Below are 15,582 nucleotides of genomic sequence, written 5' to 3' on the forward strand. Positions count from 1 at the left end.
ATAGAGAAAAGTGGTTTCTGAAAAAAAAAAAAAATAGATTCAAAATGATTACTCAGAAGAGGCAAAGTTTCAAAAAAATAGGATAGTACAGAAATACTCTAGGTTTGGTTAGAGATGGAAAAATACATTTTTCTCTTCCTTCCATTAGTCTCTCAGCTTTTCTCTGCCTGAGAAACTAAACTTTAGTTATTAGTGTGCGAGGATTTATCTCCCTCTACCAGCAGTCTGTTCTGAATCTGGTTAAGAGGACTGACTTAAAAAAAAAAAAAAAAAAGAGGACTGACTTGACTTTTAGCTTTGCCTGAGCATATTCAGGAACATTCTGTGGATTTTTCTCATTATTTTCAGTTTGAATTTTAGAGCCGCTATCATTATTTGTCTCTTTATTTTTCTTTCCAGCTAATAAAGCAATACCATCAATACCATCCTTGTTATAATAAAGAAAGCAACATTGACATATCTAAGGAAAGCCTGACAATTCCCAGTCTCATTGCCCCCTGAGGCCACCAGAGTTATGTTGGTGCACGTCCTTCTATACCTTTCTCCATGTACATACAAATATGACAAACACTTTTTTTTATACAAAAGGATAATACCACATGTAGTAATCAGCAATTCTTTTCTTCTTAATATATCCTGTACATAAGTCTAGGACTATTATTATATATATATATCTTTTTAATAGTGGCATAAAATCCCTTAGTATGAATGTACAGTCATTTATTTATTCAACCCTTCCTCTGTTGATGGATGTTCATGATTTTTCCTTCAACAACTATTGCCGCAGTAAACATTCTTGCTTAATTTCCCAAAGAGCAATTGCTGAATCAATGGTTTTATAATTATTTATTTCATTGTATAAGATACTATCAAATTACCTTTCAAAAACAGGTTTACTGGCCCGGTGTGGTGGTTTATGCCTGTAAACCTAGCACTCTGGGAGGTCGAGGCGGGAGGATCGCTTAAGGTCAGGAGTTCGAGACCAGCCTGAGCAAGATCGAGACCCCATCTCTACTAAAAATAGAAAGAAATTAGCTGGACAACTGAAACTATATATAGAAAAAATTGGCCGGGCATGGTGGCACATGCCTGTAGTCTCAGCTACTCAGGAGGCTGAGGCAGGAGGATCACTTAAGTCCAGGACTTTGAGGTTACTGTGAGCTAGGCAGATGCCACAGCACTCTAGCTCGGGCAACAGATCGAGATGCTGTCTCAAAAAAAAAACAAAAAACCAAAACAAACAAACAACAAAAAAAACAGGTTTACTGTCCCAGAAATATTCTTTAACAATATTTTTAAAAACAAACTTTGTATCAGCCAAAGAACAAAGCCAGGATGGAGCTTTGGTGTTACAGTCGGTGCGTGGGAGTTTCTTAAACAAGGGGTCACCCAACTGACCTCTCATCAACACAGTGTTGTTGTTTTGAAAATTAATTAGTCATCAATGTTTAAAAACACATGAAATACAGATTTCTATTGTCTCTTGAAAATTGGACAGATCTGGTGAGTTGGACTCAGTCCTTCACTGTCTTGCTTGGCTGGAGCTGAGGGCAGCTGCTCCTTGAGGCTGGGCATGCGCTTGTTCACCAGAGTCCCCGTCATTCCTGGCAGCCTCCCTCAGTTATGTGACTTGTCTGGCTCTCGTAGCATTTGAGTTTGCGATCCTTCGTTTAAACCAGGGTTTCTCAACCATGGCACTGCCGACATTTGGCGCTGAGTAAGTCTTTGTTGCATTGTGGGACGTTCAGCAGCATCCTTGGTCTCTGTTCGTGAGGTGCTGGGAGCATCTCCCTCTCCCACTCCAAGTTGGGACCACCAAATAAACGTCCCCAGACATCAGCCCTGGTTGAGAACCACTCGTTTAAACAAAACCACCAAACATATTCCTCAGTAAATTCTGAGGTAAACTTTTCAAAGACCGTTCCTGGGCAGTTTTATTATTTCACTTCCTGAAGGAACATTTGTGAATGCTGTACACAAGCAAGCTTTAAAGTCCCTGAAATGTTCCAGACCAGCCCCATTCACCAAGTTTGGAGAAAATATCTGAGAGGAGAAAGTGATCAAAACACTTTCCTTCCATCTCGGGAACGGAAGTGCAGAGACAGCGGTGATGACAGGTGGTTTCTGAGGTAAAAGCTCTACGTGATTACACACACATAACAGATACCGTTTCTAAATGCTGTACGAAGAGAGTTGGATAAATCCCTGGCAGAAAGGTAGACATTGCCTTTGTTCACTCTGATTTTCTTCAGTGGTTTCTTTGGTCTCGCCTCTGCCTCCAGGCTCGCCCTCCCTGGGCTTGCACGGAATTCTCCTCAGAAGGGATTTCTGAGATGTCTAGAGCAAACAGGAGACCTGGGAGGGTCTCTCCATGGCCCCCTTTCCCTCGTTGCCTTCCCTTTCCTTCTCTGACAGGACTTCTTCCATCTTTTCTAATGACCCTCCTACATCTTTTCCCATTAGAATTAATGGAGAAGTATTAATTCTTCCCCCACAGCTATTAGTTAAGTCATAGTGCTCTGAAATTGCTGAAACAGAATAATTTCTCCTTCATTCTAGGGCGTAAATCTTGAGGAACGATGAGCTGTTTCAGGTGTATCGATTATGTCACAGGGAAGAGACACACATAGACAGTTTTCATTTAGCAACCAGAAACTTTTAAAATAATGATACATATAGTAGATCGGCCAGGTTCTGTCTTGGCATTCAATCTTTCAAATGGCATTTCTTTTATCATCTTCTTTTTTCCTTCCACGATTTCATAATCCTATTTTGACTCTATATTAAGGGCATGCTCTCGTTGCCTGGACATGATAAAATTTCTAACTTAAAGCAAGATTTTAGACATCAGTTTGCACTGAACATCGTTTAGGGAAAGGATTTCTGTGAGGGGCGGGTGTTCTCCTGATTGCTTTCCATCAAAGAAATAGAAAAGAGATGAGAATCACTACAGAAAGTGGCTGCTGAAATAAAAGATTCATTTATGATTACTCAGAGGCAAACTTTCAAAAGATTGCATTAGGATAGCACAGAAATACCTGAGGCTGTACTTGATAAATATATTTTTCTGGTCCTTTCTGCCTGCAGAAGTAAAGTCCGAGGCTGCTACTCGCTGCTCACCACCCACTGACTTCTGATTATTTTCTGATTGGCATCGACATGTGATGTCTCCCATTCTCCTTGCCTAGGAGGAATAAAGCCTTTTTCTTCCTTCATTTTCAGCTCTCTATATATTTTTTCTAAATAGGCTTTATAAATAAAAATTGTAATAGGATTGCAAAAACAAATAAATTTACTGTCAAAAACCCTTTAGTATAATGTCAGGCATGCAATAGAGACTTAAAGAACTTTGGTTGAATAATTACATGAATGGATGATTCAGACTTAGAAAAGCGCCCAGGACAGGGGCAATGTCAGACGATTTTACCGTATATGTGACTTTACTCTTTTCTATAGATATAGGTTGGGTCAAGCCCCCATCACCATCTCATATCACCTTTTTGCTTTTTCTTTCATAGTATTTACTACATTTGCTCGGTGAATTTTTTTGTGTAATTATTTGCTTATTGGCTTTCTCCCCCATTAGACTGTAATTTCCAGAAAGGCATGTCTGCCTCGTTTTCCAGTGAACAAATTCCCTGTGTTTAGCACAGTTCTCGGCACAGAATGCTTGTCATGTTCGATGCTCAACAGATATTCAGGCTCAATAATGTGGGCTCAAAAATGGACTCAAAAATACAGCCTCTAAAAATGAGGTTAAAATATTTGAATAAATGAACAAATAACGGTATACAAAGTGATTACTTTTAGAGATCTGCCTAGCTTTCTTTAAGTAATTGCAAATTTTAATTGCTGGCAAATTGTGCATCCTTTCATGGCAGGGATGCTTCGAAACAATTTAATCTCATATCAATTAAGTCTAGCGAGATTACGCCTACGCTCTCATTTATACTTGCAGCTCGCTTCAAAGGCCAGTGTTGTGGACTCTTGTTTTTATCCCTTCCTTATAATTCAGAGTCGTGGAACCCAAATTAATGGAGTTTTTAGTGTACTGGGACAAACAAAAATATGTCAAATTACTAACATTTTTATGTAATGATATTTAAGTAATATGCTCATTAGCATTTTAATAAGGCCTAGAAATTAGACAGCCAGAAGAAGGTTTGGCATTAGAGATGTCTCCAGTCATGTTGTGAGTTTCATCATGTTGTTTTTTCACTTCATTTTCTTTCTAATTATTTTACAGTTTCCTATAGCCTTTTCAAGATGGCTAAATTTAAAATTGCTGTAACACTTTAAGCAGTCTCTTCCTCTAAACGTGGTTTGGCAATTATTTCTGAGGGAAATTATTAAAAATGCAGCCTTTAATCAGGGGAAGAACAGAATGCCACAGAGAGCTGTGCTGAGAGATGGTTTCTCTAATAAGATTCACATAATTGTGTAAGAGCAATCGAGTTTCTGAAGATTGCATTAAGATGGTGGAATTTGTAATTTCTGAAGATGTAGGAAGTGATTCATAGAGTGAGTGTGATGCTGAAACCTAAACAGGATCATATTCTGTGCTTTAAAATTTGACCAGGGCACTACTTACTTTTTGAAAAGGGCCATTCATTTAAAAGCAAGTTAGCCTCCTTCTGCAATAATCCAAATTAGTTTAACACACTTCAGTGACATTATTTGGGCATTTTTCACAATTATTAAAGATAACTCACTTTTCTCTCTAGACTGTAGGGTCAAAAGCAAATTAAATCAATGGATTTTCTTCCTTCACTTTCGCATATGAGTCAGAAGTTATTGGTCAAATGCGCACATGACCTTTCTGCTTAAGCTTGAAAACCCGAACAACCTGTTGGGAAGACATTTGGCCAATCTGATTATTTTCTCTATACTAATTGATTTTACTTCTTCATTGAATTGAATGAATTGCCTGGTTGTTTTGTCACTGTGAGGACAGAGCTTAATCCACTTAGAGTGAGCGCTTGTGCTTGGTAAACCATGGGGCTAAAGAAATGTATACCCTTATTATTAATTTCTGGTAATTTTTCATGGGTGAGAAAGAAAACACGTCTTGAAGCCATCCATTTTCTCCGCTGCCCTGGTCAAGCCATGCCACCTGGCCCCTAGACCACCCTAGTTTCCTTGCATCTGGTTTTCCCACCTCTGCTCCTCTCTTCCTCCAACTTAGTCTCCAGATAGTAGCAACATGCATCTTTGAAAAATGTAACCCCCCCTACAGCAAACATTGGCCTCTTCACAATGAATGTGGAATAAAATGTAAACTTCTTACCGCAGCCACTTTTACCCGCCACAGTCTGAGTCCTTGCTGACTTTTCTACCTTCGTTGTGCCTCTACCGCTTCGCTCCCCCCTCCTCCCATGCTCGCCTCCCATGGGTCCCTCAATCCCCCAAGCTCCTGTCCTCCTCAGCATCTCCATATTTGTCCTTCCTTTGTCTGGAACATCTTTTGTGGACTGGTTCTTTCCCATCCTGAAGGTCTCATATCTGACATTGCTTTTCCAGAGAGACCTTCAACTGTATAAAAGTTACCCCCCATTACCCTCCAAAACAAGCCCCTCATTTATCCTCACTCTTCCTAAGACCCTCATCTGCCATGACTCTCTGTAATATCTCCCCCACCCCCCGCCGCACTTCTAAGAAGCAATCAGACCTGAGATCCCCAGGCCACCCCCTTCCCAGAGTGTGGTAACTTCCCCCCCTCTACAGAAGATGAGGTGCTTGGTCTCTGGAGAGCATACAGCATGCTGGAGACACCCAGACAAGTCGCTCAGCAGGGGAGCAAGTCAGGGGACTATGTGGAAAACAGGGTTTAACCAAATGATTAATGCTGCATATTGAGCCCCCAAATCTCTTCCCCAAGTTCGGCTCTAGAATGCTGTCAGCCTGCTGTACTTTCCAGGCAGCAGGTCAGAGGACTGTTCTTGTAGCAGCTGAGCAGTGCGTGTGGAAGTCCTAGAGATCATCACTGCAGAGTTCCCATTTAAACACGGCAACCAGATGACCCTGCAGTGAGGCCCATAGTTGATAGACTGTACTTGTAAACAGCACCGAATCAGCTTTTTAGTACCTAGGTTCTAAACAGATATCTAAGATTGCTGCATATCTTAGGAAAGCCTCTACCATACAGAGAGAGATAAAACTAAACAAACTTGGAAGGGGGACTATGGAGGGAGAGGCAAACTTCAACAACAACAACAATGACAAACCATCATTAATATTGCCAGAAATAAAAGAGAAAATGTTGGAGCCATGAAATAAGATCAGGATGCTATCAAAAAGGAGCATAGGAAAGGGCTCTTAGGAATTAAAAACATGATTACATAAATAGAAATTCATGATCTGGAGTATAAAGTTGAGGGAATTCCTCCAAAATTAAAAAAAAAGAAGACAAAGAAATAGAAAATAGGAGATAAAAGATAAGAAAAAGAGAAGATTATACCAGGAGGGCCAATAATCTAATAAGAGCAGTTCTAGAAAGAGAAAATAGACAAAACAGAAGGGAAGAAAATTGAAAAATAACATATAATTTCAAGGGATCTATTATACAACATGATGGCTATAATTAATATTAATAACAATTGTATTATTAAATATATTCATGAAAATTGCTGAGAGTAGATTTTAAGTGTTCTCACTACACACACAAAAAAGATAAGTATGTAAGGTAATGCATACATTAATTAGTTCAATTTAGCCATTCCACAATGTATGCATATTTCAAAACAATGTGTTGTACATGAGGGAAAAAAGAAAAACAGAACCATGTTTTTCTGAAACTGAAGGCCATGAGTCAGAGCTAAAGGATTCATTAAATGCCCAGACATTGAATGAAAATAGACCCAGGACTGTGATAACACTGAAAATAAAGAAGAGCCTTGGAGCTTCCTGGGAGGAAAAAACAAAAAGAATTCACACAAAGAATGATGAATCATAAATCATATTGTCCACAGACTTCTCAACAGCTAGAACTCAGAAGAGCAACATCTTTAATTCTGAAGGGAAATGACTTCCAATTCAGAATGTTGTACCCAGATAAGCTGCCAAATGCATTTAAACAATTTTGCTTCATGCACCCTTTCTCATGAGGCTAACAGAAGTTTTGTGTTGGGAAAGCAAGAGAAGAATCCAAGGAAAAAGAAGTTGTGGGGCCCAGGAGTGAAGAGAGAGGTGTTCCTATTAGGTTACTGGACCTCCTGGTATAATCTTCTCTTTTTCTTATCTTTTATCTCCTTTTTCTGTTTCTGTGTCTTACTTTTTTACTGTTGGAGGAATTCCCTCAACTTTATATTCCAGATCATGAACTTCTATTTATGCTTTTTATTGCCTCCCACAGTGGTGGGGAAGGGAGAGCCAGGAGCACAGCCTGCAGAGCATTTGGAGCAAGTCAGAAAGTTTTAAGAGAGATATTTCTAGGGAAGTGAAATGAAACCTTAGACAATTGGAGAGGAGGTTGGGAAATGATTTTAGTAATCATTCTATAGAAAACTAAGCAAAAATTTTTAAAAAACAAAATAATTATTAACTCTAGGGAAAACAATTTTGACAAGAAAGGTAACATGATCATAGTACACTACATGGCTCAGTGTGAAAGGCATGCTCCTATAATAATGTAAACATGGAATTTTCCCCTAAACAAAAGTAGGACATTAGAGTTCTGTAGCTGTTGAGAGGATAGAGGGCTGAGAAGTGTGTTTAGGTGTCGGGTGGTGAAGGGTATAAGAGGAAAAGCTGGAAGAGAAGCTAAATCCTCCTCTACCCCCATGAGGAGGCATAAGTTATACTCCAAACTAAAACAAAAAAAAAATCAAGAAGTAGTACCATAGGCATGTTATTAGAAGTGAAGAAGATAAATCTCAAAAGAATCCAATATGGGAAAAAAATGGGTGGGTTGGCAGGAGCTGCTGTTTTTCTTAATAAGTAGAAAGATTTGACTTTTGCAAACTCTGTGCATGTTTAACTTCAATCCAAATAACAGCACATTTAAAAGTGGGTCTAATGTGTTTTCTCTATTGACACTGTCCTTCTAGAATGTGTTTCTGATCTCCTATCATGATGTTATCTCCCCTCTCTGAAATTCTGTGGTCCTTTTGACGTGTGCCAGGTCACCATGTGGAAACAGAGGAGAGAGTCAGAGTGAGGGGCAAGGGGAAGGCAGTTGCCAGAGAGGCTGTTTTGTGGATATATTGCCAGGGCCCTCCTTTCCCCACAGTTACAACAATAACAACCACAACACAACAACAGCACCGCACAAGCCAGCCTCTTCCCCTGCTGCCTGGTGCTCTAATGGGGATGGAGACATGAGTATCTCTGAGGTTCCCATGATACGTGGAGTAAAACTTCTGCTCTGGCCACCTGGTAGTATGGCCAGAGAACTGACGTTGATCTAAAATTAACCTAAACAAACATGACCAAGAAGATGACTCTGATGGAAAAAAAAAAAGCCACGTGAACTATCTCTGTCTCTCTCTCTCTCTCTCTCTCTATATATATATATCTACAATGTATGTAACCTAGAGATTTTTCTACTTTAGGAATTGGTTTTGCTATTTCTTCCTTTGCAGAAGTGGAGATATCTTATTTGACCAAGTATGAATCGGTGGGAGATACATTGAGTTCTCACACACACCGTGTGGGATGCAGGTTAATGAGCTCAGAGGTGGTCGTGAAGACATGAATAACCTCCTGGGAAGTTACTTTGCTAATCTTACAATTCCAGATGCGTACATATGTGCCTCCTGCCTTTCAGGTCTAAATCCACAGGAGGAGCCATCTTGTGCCACCTCAGAACTGTCTCTTTGTGGTGGGAACGAAGAGGAGAAGGAAGATGACTGCAGACGAATTTTAGAATCCTTCTCTCCCAGTGCAAGTTCAAGGACTCCCAGGGACATAGACAAATTAACTGTGAAGGTGGGAATTGCAATTTTGACCTGTCTCTACCTATTCATTGCCTAGATTATAGCTCACCTTTTTTCTTGTTGTTGTTTAGTGGGAAAAAACTTGCTTGGATCACCCATGAAACTTTCCACACAAAAAGCCCATGAAGCAAACAAATACCTCCACACAATCTGCACTGAAAGAATAGGCAACTGTGGTTGTGAAACCATTGGGGTGATTTCTGATGGTTTACTAAAAATCCTATGTACGTTATTAGTTCACACCTGAATAGAGCAGAGATGCTGCTAGACATCGCTGCGACGTGAAATCACCCCCAGGAGGGTTGTGGGACCCCGTGTTGAGAACCACTGAAATACTAATCCAGACCACACTTTGAAAAATGCCAATCTGGAAAAAACTTGAATATACGGTACTATAAAATAGGACATACACTTCCTGAGCAGCAGTTACTTAAAATAGGAAGCTCAGAACTAGTTAGATAATTGAGCTGTTTGTTTTTAACAAAGCCAGATAAAAACACATAGAATCTCAGTAACCTATTTTGTATCAATAAGGAGCTTTATTCAAGTAAATGCACCAATTAGTTATTAATGGAAACTTATTGAGGGCATCGTATTGAAGGTCACGCTTGGTAAAGAATCATTAAGGCCTCAGACCTTGTTTTCATCGAGGACCATGTTTCCGACCCCATTTTTCTTTGTACCAATTAACCTTTTCCCCCCCATTTCTTTTCCTTTGCACTTTGTTGCAGAGTATTTCTCCATCTGCGGGCGAGCACAGTGACTGTTCTCCCCACAACACTGCCACCGAGTCAGAGTTGCCTCTGCCAGCCACCACAGGCTTGGCAGTGGCTAGTGACAACACCCCATCCCGTGGCAAAGGCCTTGATGTTGGATTGCTGGAGAGTCCACCACTGCCCCCCAAGGATCAAGTCTCAACAGATCCTAAACCATGCACTTTCTCAGATGCTCGAGAGCCTTCTTCCTTTGGGTCCCAAGGAAGTTTTCCCCACCATGACATTGCTACCTCTGCAGTTGCCATTGGTACATCTCTGGGGACAACGGCAGGTCACAGAGCCCTAGGAATTCACAGCTCAGAGCCACGAGACCACAGCTGGGCTCTAGGGGATACTCGGGCACAAAGCTTCCCAGATAACAAAGCTATGGCAGAGGGCACATCACAGACACTCCCACCAGGGAATCCTTCATCTGGACAAAGAATTTCAGGTTTGGTTCCACTGGTGCCAACTGGAAAGACTTGTCTTGAAATACCAGCTTCAGGGCCAAGTTCAATGAGTTCACAGCAAGAGGAAGGGAGACACAAGACATTTTTTCCTTCCAGAGGCCAATCTGGATGTGGGGAAATAGCCATTCCCTGCCCCACTTTAGGAAATGATGGTGGGAAGTGTCAAGTATCTGGATTAATCACTCTGAAGAGTTCTGTGGATCCTTCTCACCCAGGGCAGCCCCCAGAAATCCCTGAAGCCCCTTCTAAATCCAGCAGGAAGAGGAGTTTGGAAGGAATGAGAAAGCAAACTCACGTGGAGTTCAGTGACACCAGCAGCGATGATGAAGACCGATTGGTTATAGAAATATGAAGCTTCCCGAGAAAGATGGTGTCTGTGGTCAAAGACTGTTGATGCTTCACAAGTAGATGTCATCAGGCTGGCAGAAGAACTAAGCTCTGTTCGTGAAATGCCTACAGATTGAGAAAGCCATTCTGAGTTGCTTCCAAGCCAACTCCAGCCAACTCCAAAGCCCCACCAGCCACACTCCTCCCCAGCTCCCCTTGGGCACACACCACTCATGTTCACGTGCCTCCAGCTGGCAGAAGTGGCACTGAAGCAAAGTCTAAGAATGCTCAACATGGGCAGTGACGAGGCCTTGATGCCCAGTCTTATCCTCTGTGTCAGTCCCTCACTGCCTCCCTCCAGTAAAATGGCAAGAACCAAGAGAGCCGCCATCAGCATGTTTACACGTGGACCCCACAAAGTCAAGGCAACTGACTTTCCTCGTTAGTAAGCTGAGGGTTTGCTTTGAGGGTGGTGACATTGCTTGGGATAATCGGGGTAGCTTGAAAAGGAGATGGGGTTATGAATTGAGCAGCAAGATACTTCTGTTCATTTGGGAAACAAAATTCAGATACATTCAAAAACTGAAGTTTGGTCGGAGTAATTCTCCTCCGTGGAGATTGTAAATATACTTTCTCCTGTGCCTATGATCTGGTGAAATGCTGATTATTTTTAAATGTCTCACAAATGGTCAATGCTCATTTATAGTCAAGTGACACGAGCACCTACTGTTCTTGTGCTTGGGGTCTTTTCTGTTGAGACCTCTGAGACCATTGGTTTTTCTAGCTCTTGCAAAGGAACGTTGTGTTAAAAGTTAATAGAACAGTCTCTCAATAATGAGTCATTTTTTGAGGGGGAAAAAATTCACTTATTTTCCTTTGATTCTTTTTGTCATATTGTGCTCTGAGCAATTTCAATTAGAGGGTTACATTTTAGTAATCTGTACAGCTTAAATTGATGCCTGCTCATCGTGACGGGAGCCTTTTAGATTTCCTCCAGAAGCTTCAAGGATACAAAACTAATTGGAGTTTTGACGCTGTTTTACATCTCAGTAATTTTATTTTGGGGGCTTGGTGTTACTTTCCTGTCAAATTAAATCAGCCTCTGTATTGTGCAAGTCAGAACAGCACAGATAAAATTCTCCAGTATTCCAAGCCAGTGTGCCCCTGTGCAGAAGAAAATAGCAGATGTACGTCAGCCAACCCGGCGAGCAAAGCCTCAGATTCACTGCCTTCCTCTCCCTCTCCTTAAATGGGAGAGGACAAACTTAAAGAGGTTTACACTGCTGCATTTCAATAAAATTTTATACTTGCTTTTGGTATGATTTTGTACAATTTGAAATTTATAGGCGAGCTCTTTAGGCCTAAGTTTGATGTAACGATGTTCATATGACATCCCGTACTTCAAAGGCAAGGCAGCAAAGCAAAACATCTCACACACACGAACGCACTTCAGAAAGTCCTTGCCTGTGACTAAGTATGGTCAAATATCAAGTATCTTCATGTGAATTTTCCAATTTTGGTGTTATTCATAGTAAACTTCAGTGTGAGACCAGCTCCTCCTGGTTACTTAGCGTGCATCTGTGGTCGTTTCATACGCACTCATCACTATCCGAGTGATTTCAAGCCCCGCCAAGCAAAACATAGGAAGGGAAGTAAAACGGATGTTAGATAGTCACTCTGGGTACTTTCTAAACCAACCAAAAGTGATGTGGTGATTATCTGGCCTTTCGAGTTCCCCACGTCACTGTAACAAGAGAGGCAGTTCGGGAAAGTGGCCGACGGCAGGAGTGAGAGAGTGAAGTCCTGACTTGATCTTTAACTAGCTGGGAGTCTTGCTTAAGACCCTCTCTGCACCCCAGTTTCCCCAAATGAGAATGAGAGTTGGACAAGATGAGTTCCAATTCTGGTGAGAGCGAACGCTGGAGAAGCTGCCCCCTCCTTTACAGACGTGGAGTTGGTGGCTTGGAGACACGCCTCTCGGGAGACGTTGTCCCAGGGGTCCCCCATGCAAGAAGTTTGGGTGGGATTACGAGGAGCTGAAACCCAGCAGCCAATCATTGCTATGAAGAATATGAGCTCAGAGAAGCTCCATCTAATTTTTTTCCTAGAGTTTGAGATTTTGGGGTACAATCATTCAGTTTATAAATGTTGGCTCATAATTCAAAGATTAAATGCAAAAACAGAACACTACTGTGTGAGTGGAAAATAACATCTATAGGCTTAATTGGCTCCTTTGTCTTGGGAGGTCCTAGCCAAAGGGAAAAACCGTCTTCCAGATCCTTGCTTTCTGGGTGGCTGCTCAGGTGTCACCTGGACCACTGGTCCTAAATCAGTACATCATAGCTCCAAGGACCACTAACCTCAGTATGGTGGTGGAGGCTGTGTCATTCTATGAGCCACCATTGCTGGTTGCCACATCCCAACATAGGGTAACTATGGCGAGATGTTGCTTCCATCTCTTTAACTCTTTGTGTCTCTTACGAAGGTGAGCAGGTTGCCAACCTGACCTCCCTCAGCTGGTCATTTAGCTAGTAGGTGACAGTGTTTACAAGTGTACCTTTACAGCAATGTGAATTTGTGAAAAACTATGCTGCCATGGATTTTTTTTAATTGAAAATCTAATTTGCATGACAGAGAGCTGCCTATTGAAATGCAACCTAAAGTAAAGCTTTTTTTTTTTTTTTAAATGAAGAATCCTTTTATAAAGCAAGGAACAATCTCTGATCTTATAAATCTTAATTTTCCTATGGGCTTTCTTAAAGTGAAATGCAGTTACAGGAATACATTTTAAGGATAACATCAGCAACTAGAACTCAGTTTTGGTTATTGAAAATAAAATTTCAGTATTATCAGTCAGTGCTTGCTATAGTTTTTCACTCTACAAGTATATACTGCATAATGGTTAAGGGAAAATAAATTTATTTTAGAACAAGATAAACCAGAGTTTAAAGATCAGAGACGTCCCTTTTTCCCCAGTGCTGTTAATTTTATCGTATCTTTAGGCAAGTGTCATAAGCAACTGGTACCTCAACTTCTTCCACGGAGGAGAGCTCCAGCGATGCTGGCGTGGCCTGAGGTGAAGGCCACCTTGAATTCTCTGCCATTCTTGCAGGGCAAGGCAGACAAGCGCCACGGCCCGTGATGCTCAAGGTTCGCCTCCAGGTTCCTCTCTCCAACGGTACCTACTCCCAGCCAGATCTCGCTGTGAAAAATCTATGCCAGAGAAGAGGTTTTACCTCCCTCCTTGGCAACCTGTACTGTTAAATGACGCTTAAAGTCCGTGGTGTTTGGCGGATAGCCTGACTCCGCCTCGCGCTCAGGCTCAGTGATGAACAGCTCATCCCTCTGTTAGGTGTAACCTTTGAGATTCTAGACAAAGCTGATACCCCTTTGCTGTACACCTCACAGTAACCAGGAGAACCTATAGTTCATTTGCCAAGAGATCAAAAAAGATGAGGGGGTATCTCTGAATTCTAATCACAACACTGCCAATAGCATGAGGAGTGACCTAGGTCAAGTGAGACTTTCCCTTCTGAAAAGTCTCTCTTCTAAAGCTGAGATTGGGAGAGTAGCCTGGCAGACGTGCATTGTGACCACAGTCCCTGGCATGAAAGATAAAGGATTTGCAGTCTCATGCCAAGAAGTATTTCCTTGCATTTACATTCATTACTTAGAATGATCACATTATTCATTTTTTTCCCCAGCATAGAAATTTGCATTTTGCACAAAATTTGCCTGGTGCAGCAGATTTTTATAGTTATGGAAACTGTCATCATTATCGGAATGTGCTGCTGCTCAACTCCCCAGACATAATTTAATATGGTGAGGAGAAAATGGCCCGACTGGCTCTATGGGCGATCATATTTCTATGACTGCAGCAAGCAGGGCTTGTGTATTTTTCTTCACTTTAGTTGTTATTCCCATAGTTCATGTGTGGAAGACTCCTTGGCTTTTGAAACACTACATTTCTCTATACTTAAGCACAATTTCTTGTCCTTATCTTTCAAGACTTGTTAAATACAGGTGCAGGACCTAGAAAATCTTGTATGCTAGATTTCTACCCTGTATGATTCTTCTCACCCATACTTGGTACTTACGTGGTAATATACATAGTTTGGTCTGAAGAAGTACAGGGACATTTGAGCACATTACTTCACCACTGGAAGAACGGGAGCCAGGGACAGTCATCAGCCACTGCCACTTAGAGCCCTAGAGGCCGACTCAAAAATCTTATATATGCAGTCAACTGTTCAGGACTTAATGATTGTTCATAATCAGGGAAATGATTGGCTTCTTGGTTGTTTGTTGAAATTTATTTCCTTCTTTATATGGTTAAATTATTTTGTTTTGATAAAAATAAAACAAAATGAAAATGTCTTGTGTGACTTGACTTGTCAACATTCTAACCCAAACCACCACAAACAATATCCTGTATGAATCGGACGTCAGATAATTTCCAACCAGTTGACTAGATGCTCTGTCTGCCATATTGGTGTCCGCTTCTACTCAACAAAAGGATTAGGTAACAGCAGATTGTCACATTTTCTTGTGCTGTCTCCTTTCCCCACGTGTCTCATAATCTGCCATGTTTTATAGTTCATTACTTAAGAATGTGTTTTTAAATTATTAAATGTAGCTGAACGTTGAAGCCACAGGAGAGCACCATCCACAGGGCAATACTCCAGAACTTTCCCCCTGGGAATTGACATTTCTTGGATATTTAATATTATTCATTAACAGAGAAAACATCCTTGAATCAAAATTACACCTCCTTACGAAGCTTGCAAGAATAAGTAGATTTATTTTGCAGCCCAACACAGTATCATTCTTGTAAGAATATACCTTTTGAAGGCACTTGAAGTCAGTGGGGGCTCAATGCATTGGGAGAAAAAGTGGGAATGGGACATGGAAGGAACAGATACACTAACTGATGGCTCTTAGTAGCTTTTTCCCTAATTTATCAAACTCTGATGGTAATAAATTAATCCATCAGTTTCAAACTTCAGTCATTTGAGAATGATTTTAATGCTTTTTGCTATATGTATTAACGTGCCACATGTGAGTATATTATTTACTTAATACTTTTAAATCATCTCT

At 41.0% G+C, this 15,582-nt stretch overlaps 1 protein-coding gene across 1 annotated transcript in view; it reads left to right on the forward strand.

Annotated features, from left to right (window-relative positions):
- The window catches only part of ZNF831 (zinc finger protein 831), an 83,443-nt gene extending 72,933 nt beyond the window's left edge, over positions 1-10,510 (forward strand). The window contains exons 5-6 of the mRNA XM_069496663.1: positions 8,765-8,925; positions 9,665-10,510. Of these exons, the coding sequence (XP_069352764.1) occupies positions 8,765-8,925; positions 9,665-10,510 (1,007 nt within the window). The remainder of the gene's footprint in view (positions 1-8,764; positions 8,926-9,664) is intronic.
- Positions 10,511-15,582: the final 5,072 nt, after the last annotated feature.

Source organism: Eulemur rufifrons, chromosome 20 (assembly GCF_041146395.1).
Source record: "Eulemur rufifrons isolate Redbay chromosome 20, OSU_ERuf_1, whole genome shotgun sequence".
Lineage (NCBI taxonomy): Eukaryota > Metazoa > Chordata > Mammalia > Primates > Lemuridae > Eulemur > Eulemur rufifrons.